At 61.4% G+C, this 7235-nt stretch overlaps 1 protein-coding gene across 1 annotated transcript in view; it reads left to right on the top strand.

The window, feature by feature from the left end:
* PSMD3 (proteasome 26S subunit, non-ATPase 3) overlaps positions 1 to 4738 on the top strand; it is a 6912-nt gene extending 2174 nt beyond the window's left edge. The window contains exons 2-12 of the mRNA XM_077788351.1: positions 3 to 164; positions 848 to 985; positions 1126 to 1262; positions 1353 to 1543; positions 1707 to 1810; positions 2865 to 2979; positions 3199 to 3318; positions 3393 to 3496; positions 3904 to 4059; positions 4156 to 4206; positions 4291 to 4738. Coding sequence (XP_077644477.1) covers positions 3 to 164; positions 848 to 985; positions 1126 to 1262; positions 1353 to 1543; positions 1707 to 1810; positions 2865 to 2979; positions 3199 to 3318; positions 3393 to 3496; positions 3904 to 4059; positions 4156 to 4206; positions 4291 to 4368 — 1356 coding nt within the window. The 3' untranslated portion in view covers positions 4369 to 4738. The remainder of the gene's footprint in view (positions 1 to 2; positions 165 to 847; positions 986 to 1125; positions 1263 to 1352; positions 1544 to 1706; positions 1811 to 2864; positions 2980 to 3198; positions 3319 to 3392; positions 3497 to 3903; positions 4060 to 4155; positions 4207 to 4290) is intronic.
* Positions 4739 to 7235: the final 2497 nt, after the last annotated feature.

The raw sequence follows: 7235 nt of genomic DNA, 5'->3' as shown, positions 1-7235 counted from the left end.
AGAAGGCGGTGTCGGGGAAGGAGCCGCGCTACGTCCTGCGGGCGCTGCGGGCTCTGCCCTCCACCTCCCGCCGCCTCAACCCCAACGTGCTGCACAAGGCCATCCACGGCTTCTTCACCTCCAACTGCACTGTCAGGGACTTCCTGCTGGGATTCCTGGAGGAGGTAGGGACTGCCCTCACCTCTGCCCGGCTCTGGTGACAACCCCCACCAGCAGAGCTGCCCCAGGAAGGGTGTGGAGGTGTAGGAGCAAATCCAGAGGATAATCAAAGGGATGGAGCAGCTCAGCTGTGAGGAAAGACAGGGAGAGTAGGGATGGTTCAGCCTGAAGAAGAGAAGGTTTAGGGGTCACCTAATTATGGCCTGCCAGTGTCTGAAGAAGCAGCAGGAAGGCTGGAGAGGGACTAAGAGTAACAGGACAAGGGAGAATGGCTTGCCACTGACAGAGGGCAGGATTAGATGGGATACTGGCCAGCAATTCTTCCCTCTGAGGGCAGTGAAGCACTGGAATGGGTTTCCCAGGAAAGTTGTGGCTACCTCATCCCTGGAAGCGTCTGTAGCTGGGATGGACAAGGTTTGGAGCAACCTGGTTTAGTGGAAGGTGTCCCTACCCATGACAGGGTAGGGATGAACTTGAAGGCCCCTGCAACCCAAAAAAGTCTGGGATTCCATGATTCTTTCCCTCTCCAAGGAGCCTCTGGAGTAGGGCAGAGGGGTTTGGGGGCACAGGAGACGAGCAGCCCCTCTGCTGGGACGGGTCCTTGCAGCCCTGGGCTGGCTCCTGTCACACCTGGAGCAGAGCTGTCTCCCCACGGGGACAGGGATCCAGAATTTCTCTCTCCCCTCAGTCCATGGATACAGAAGCTGAGCTGCAGTTCCGCCCACGGACGGGGAAAGCAGCCTCAGCCCCTCTCCTGCCAGAGGTGGAGGCCTACCTGCAGCTGCTGCTCGTCATCTACCTGATGAACAGCAAGAGGTACCCCGAGGTGAGAGCCCTGAGCTGCCTGCAGTGCTCCTGCTCCCCAGGCATCCCCTGCCTCGTGCTGTCCCCTCATCCCAGCAGTCTGGGTGGTCTCTGCCCCTCGTGGGGTCAGTCCCTGCCCTGACCTCCCTTCCTGTCCCGCAGGCTCAGAAGGTGTCCGATGACCTGATGCAGAAGATCAGCTCCCAGAACCGCCGGGCCCTGGACCTGGTGGTGGCCAAGTGTTACTATTACCACTCCCGCATCTATGAATTCCTGAACAAACTCGACGTGGTCCGGAGGTGGGATGGGTCCTGTGGGGGGCTCTCCCTGAACGTGATCCCCCCTGTTTTCCTCCCTCTTCTTCCCTGACTCCCCGTCCCACCCCGCAGCTTCCTGCACGCCCGGCTCCGCACGGCCACGCTGCGCCACGACGCCGACGGCCAGGCCACGCTCCTGAACCTGCTCCTGAGGAATTACCTCCACTACAACCTCTACGACCAGGCCGAGAAGCTCGTCTCCAAATCCGTGTTCCCCGAGCAGGCCAACAACAACGAGTGGGCTCGCTACCTGTACTACACAGGTGAGCGGGCTCGGTGCCTGCCCTGCCTCCCGGGCTCCGGTTCCTCGGAGAACCCCTGTGATCAGCTGGAGGTGGGGCTTCCAGGCAGGATTTGGAGCCCCATCCGTGCAGGTCAGGTTGGATTCACTGGGTGGCTTTCCCCACCTGCCCCGTGTGGGCGCAGGGCGGATCAAGGCCATCCAGCTGGAGTACTCGGAGGCACGGCGCACCATGACCAACGCCCTGCGCAAGGCCCCGCAGCACACGGCCGTCGGCTTCAAGCAGACGGTGAGCGACACCCCTGGCTTGGCTCTGAGACCCCTCAGGGATCTCACAGGGGTTGGATGTGGGACCTTCTTGGAGGTCACACCCCATGGAATTTGGTTTGGGACCTTCTCGGAGGTCAGGCCCCATGGAATTTGGCTTGGGACCTCCCAGGTTTGGGACCTTCTGGGATGTCAGCTCCATGGAATTTGATTTGGGACCTTCTCAGAGGTCATGCCCCATGCAATTTTGTTTTGGACCTTCTGGGATGTCAGGCCCCATGGAATTTGGTTTGGGACCTTCTCGGAGGTCAGGTCCCATGGGATTTGATTTGGGACCTTCTGGGATGTCAGAGCCCATGGGATTTGATTTGGGACCTCCCAGGTTTGGGATGTCAAGCTCCATGGAATTTGGTTTGGGACCTCCCAGGTTTGGGACCTTCTGGGATGTCAGGCTCCATGGAATTTGATTTGGGACCTTCTGGGATGTCAGAGCCCATGGAATTTGGTTTGGGACCTTCTGGGATGTCAGGTCCCATGGGATTTGATTTGGGACCTCCCAGGTTTGGGATGTCAAGCTCCATGGAATTTGGTTTGGGATCTCCCAGGTTTGGGAGATCCTGGGGCAGGTTTGGGACCTGCTTGGATGTCAGGCCCCAAGGAGTCAGGTCCCCTGGGATTTGGGATTTCCCACAGTCAGGTCCAGGACTCCCCAGAGCTGAGCTCCACGGGGGCACTTCTGGGACCTCCCAGGCTTGGCACCTTCCAGAATGAGATCTGGGACCCCCCAGGCTTGGGCTCTGCAGGGACAGGTGTGGGATCTGCCAGGGTCAGGCCCCATGGGGACAGTTTGGGACCTCCCAGGGTGCTGGGCCCTGCAGCAATGACAGGCGCAGGACCTCCTGGGTTTGGAACTTCCCAGAGACAAATCTGCAACCTTCCAGTCCTCACAGGGACAGGTTTGGGATCTCCTGGGGTCTTGTGCCACAGGGGGATGGGTGCAAGGCCCATGGAGGGCACAGGGACAGGGGTGGTTTCAGGCCCCGTGGGGGCTCACTCAGGGTCTCGCTCTGCCCCAGGTGCATAAGCTGCTCATCGTGGTGGAGCTGCTCCTCGGGGAGATCCCGGACAGGCTCCAGTTCCGGCAGCCCTCGCTCAAGCGCTCGCTCATGCCCTACTTCCTGCTGACCCAGGGTACGGCCACCCACCCCTGCCTGTCTGTCCTTCCTGCGGGCTCAGAGGATCATGGAATATCCTGAGTGGGAAGGGACCCAGTGGGAATTCTCTTCTCTCCCCTTGATGGGACTTGGATGCAGATGCCACTTGGGAAGGAGGAGAAGGAGGAAGTCAGCCAGCCCTGACTCTCTTTCCCCAGCTTTTCTCCTTCCCCCTTTCTCCCCTTCTCCCCTCCAGCCGTCAGGACGGGGAACCTGGCCAAGTTCAACCAAGTCCTTGACCAGTTTGGGGACAAGTTCCAGGCCGATGGCACCTACACCCTGATCATTCGGCTGAGGCACAATGTCATCAAGACAGGTAGGAGGGTGTCTGGGGACCCCCAGCAGGCTGGGCAGGCCGGGGAGCTGCATCCCATCCCCTTCTCCCCGCAGGTGTCCGCATGATCAGCCTCTCCTACTCCCGCATCTCCCTGGCCGACATTGCCCAGAAGCTGCAGCTGGACAGCCCCGAGGACGCCGAGTTCATTGTTGCCAAGGTACCAGCACAGTGAGTCCCATCCCTGTGGGGTCCTGGGGTGCCCACAGCCCTGTTCCCCCACACCCCTCCCTGCAGCACTGCTGGGTTTGGGTTGGAAAACTCAGGGACGCTCAGAGTGCCACGTCCCTGCTCTGTGTGAGCCCCTGGGACACCCCTGCCCTGCACCATTCCCCCACACCCCTCACTGCAGCCCCACTGGGTTTGGGTTGGAAAACTGGGAACTCTCAGGGTGCCACGTCCCTGCTCTGTGTGAGCCCCTGGGACACCCCTGCCCTGCACCATTCCCCCACACCCCTCACTGCAGCACCGCTGGGTATGGGTTGGAAAACTGGGAACACTCAGGGTGCCACGTCCCTGCTCTGTGTGAGCCCCTGGGACACCCCTGCCCTGTGCCTGGGCTTGCAGGCCATCCGGGACGGCGTGATCGAGGCCAGCATCAACCACGAGAAGGGCTACGTCCAGTCCAAGGAGATGATCGACATCTACTCCACGCGGGAGCCGCAGCTGGCCTTCCACCAGCGCATCTCCTTCTGCCTCGACATCCACAACATGTCCGTGAAGGTGAGCACAGCCTGTCCCCAGGTCCCTGAGGGGGACAGCAGGACATGGCTCAGGGCTGGCTCAGCTCTGAGCTCCTCCTTCCTCCTTTTTCTCCAGGCCATGAGGTTCCCACCCAAATCTTACAACAAGGACTTGGAATCTGCAGAGGTGAGATCTCTGCAGCCACTGTGGCCACGGGAAGGATGTGACTTCTGTCCCCACCTGCCACCAACCTCAGCCTTTGCTTTCCAGGAGCGCCGGGAGCGTGAGCAGCAGGACCTGGAGTTTGCCAAGGAGATGGCAGAGGATGATGACGACGGTTTTCCGTGACCCTGGGCCCTGGCTGTACTTTTTTATTTGTCCCTTGGACAGATGGTGGCTGAGCAGGGCCCTCCGTCCCCCCAGACCCCCTTTTATAAATTCCTGCATGTCTGTACTGTGGGAGGGGACACGGGGGGTTCCCTGGGCCCACACCCCCGACCACCTGCACTTGTGCTGGGACCCCCTCCCCAATAAACATCCTTGAAAGGATCCCTGTGGTGACATTGGAGCTGAGGCCGGGGGGCTGCGAGGGGAGCGGGGCTGGAGGGAGCAGGAGTGGGGTCTCCACTGGTGCCCTCCCAGCTCCCACAGCAGCAACGGGGTCAAACTTTGTTAAACTTCAATTATGACTTTTAAAATAAAAGATGGAAAAACTCCAGCCTGGGTGGCTCCTGCTGTGGGTTTGTTGGGATGGGGAAGGGGGCATGGGGCTGGTTTGGGGTCCCTGCTCTCTCCCTGGGACTAGATCTGGTCAGGCCATCCTGGGGGAGTGGAGCTTTGTCTCAGTGGTGCTGGGAGTGGCCCCAGCAGCTCCAGGATGGTATCCCAGGAGGATTCCATCAGGAAAGGCACAGAGCCCTTTGTGCCCCACAGCACCAACCCTGGGGGTGATGGGGATGGGGGACATGCAGCCACACTAGGTGGGTCCCATCAGCATCAGTCCCATCTAGGTTGGATGAGTTCTCTGAGACAATCTGGGAATCTCCCAGCCATGCCCACGCCGGGATAGCAGCCAGGGCTGCGGGTCAGGAGCGGGGCTGTCCCAGCTCATTCCCACTCTGGGGGTCTCTGGGGGAGACCAAAGAAGGGAAGAGCCCAGCCAGGGGGGCTGGGGACGCAGGGACATCCCGGGCACGCTGATCTGCTGGCAGATGTCAGGAAGGGGCTGAGGGTGCCTGGGTTGGGCCCCGGGAAGAGGAAGGGTGACCACGAGGCTGAAACAGAACAGGGTGGATGCCTGGAATAGTCCCTGGACTGAGCAGCTCCAGCCCCATGGTGGGGGGGAGGGGGTTTGCTGGGCCTCCCCCACCCCCCAACACCCCCAGTTTCGGATTTGAAACCACTTCCTTCCTTGGAAAGCTGACGGGGCCTTTGGGCACTGATTCAACCCCCCCACACACCCCCATCACAATTCCTGAAAGCACCCTCCTGCTGAGAGGGCAGATCCGCTCTGGGGTGGTCCCGTGGGTGCTCAGACTGAGGGGACCGTGCTGAGCCCCTCAATGGCCACCGGCTCTCCCTGGCTCCAGGGTGGGGACAGGCACAGCTTGAGGGGGGGCTGTGTCTCCCAAAAATCCCATGAACAGTCTCTGCTGGCAAGGTCCTTTCCCACATCCGGAAAGGCAGAACGTTTAGTGCTGCCAGGTTTGAAGAGAGGTCAGCAGGAGGTTTCAGAGCTCACACCTGGCTGTGCCAGGAAGGCTCCGCTTGGTACTCATGGATTGCTTCCAGCTGATGGGGTTTATTTCCCAGCTGGAGACAGGAACTTCCAGGACTTCCAGCTTCTGGGACTGGTGCTGTGGCTGTACCCCACAAACTGTACCCCACAAACCATACCCCACAAACAGTACCCCACAAACCGTACCCCACAAACCGTACCCCACAAACTGTACCCCACAAACCATACCCCACAAACAGTACCCCACAAACTACCCCACTGGATGTGTGGCCCATCCCAGTGCCCACCAACATCTGCAACCTGCAGAGACCGGGATCCCTGTCCCCATCCCTGTCCCCATTCCTGTCCCCATCCCCATCCTCATCCCTGTTCCCATCCCTGTCCCCATCCCTGTCCCCATCCCTGTCCACACAGCCTCCAGGAGGGCATCAGTGGGACCCAGCCAGAGGTCAGGGGTGCAGAATGAGCCTCCCCAGCCGAATGCTGCCCTGGGGTCACCCTGTCTGGGGCTGTGATGGGAGCGGGTGCCTCCCGTGCCCCGGCCAGCCCGTGCCCGGCAGGAGCCGGCCAGCTGGCACCCACCCAACAGATCCTGGAAGGATTTGCGGGAACCGCCACGAGCCAAAATTCCCTCATCAACACAACAGGGCTGGGAGCAGCCAGCCCTTGCCAAGGGCTGCCCTGGAAGCTCTTCCCCGTAGGGGCAGAGGGGGGGTTTGGCCCCGCGCGGGTGGGGTCAGCCTGATGTGGCCGGTGCTTGGTGCTGCACATGGTGACACTGGGCACAACCCGGCCCCACAGCACCCAGCAGGGCAGGATCTGACCCCGTAGTGCTGCCCCGAGGAGCCACAGCCCTGGGCAGGTGCCTGGACCGGGTCTAACCTTGGCCACCTCCAGCTGGTGCCACCACCACGAAGGTCACACCACCAGCACCCACCCTGATGTCTGGGGCAGCTGACAGAGGCTGCTGCCCACGTGGGCTGGGGATGGGGACAACCACAAAGTGACAGCAGCAGCGAGAAGCCACCATCCCCTTGGCCGGTCACCAGTGAGTGACCCTGCGAGTGACCCTGCACATGACCCCGCTCTGCTGGGCACTGGCCCACCTGGCCAGTGTAGTGGGAGCCCTGCGAGCAGGTTAATGAGTCACCGAGGCACCTCCTGCCCTGTCCCAGCACCCGCCTCCGTGCCTGGGCTCCAGCGGGCGGCTGCAGCCACACCGAGGGGCACCGCTGCCCACCGGCCCCGGGAAAGCCCCACGCCGTGGCCGTGGCCGAGCAGCCGGTTCGAGAGATTTGCATGCTGTAATTAAGGCAGTGAAGCAATCGCGCTGTTGCCTCATCGGTGAGAATCCCCGAGGCCCGTGCACTATAAATGCCACCCGATCAATGAGCACAGCCGGGCAGGAGCGAGAGGAGCCGGGCCGGACTGGGCAGGGCTGCACTCCACAGAGGAGGAGACACCGAGCCGGGCACCC

The sequence above is a fragment of the Lonchura striata genome, chromosome 25, assembly GCF_046129695.1.
Source record: "Lonchura striata isolate bLonStr1 chromosome 25, bLonStr1.mat, whole genome shotgun sequence".
Taxonomy (NCBI): domain Eukaryota; kingdom Metazoa; phylum Chordata; class Aves; order Passeriformes; family Estrildidae; genus Lonchura; species Lonchura striata.
Note: the sequence above shows the minus strand (reverse complement) of the source record. Positions and strands in the feature narration are given on the sequence as shown.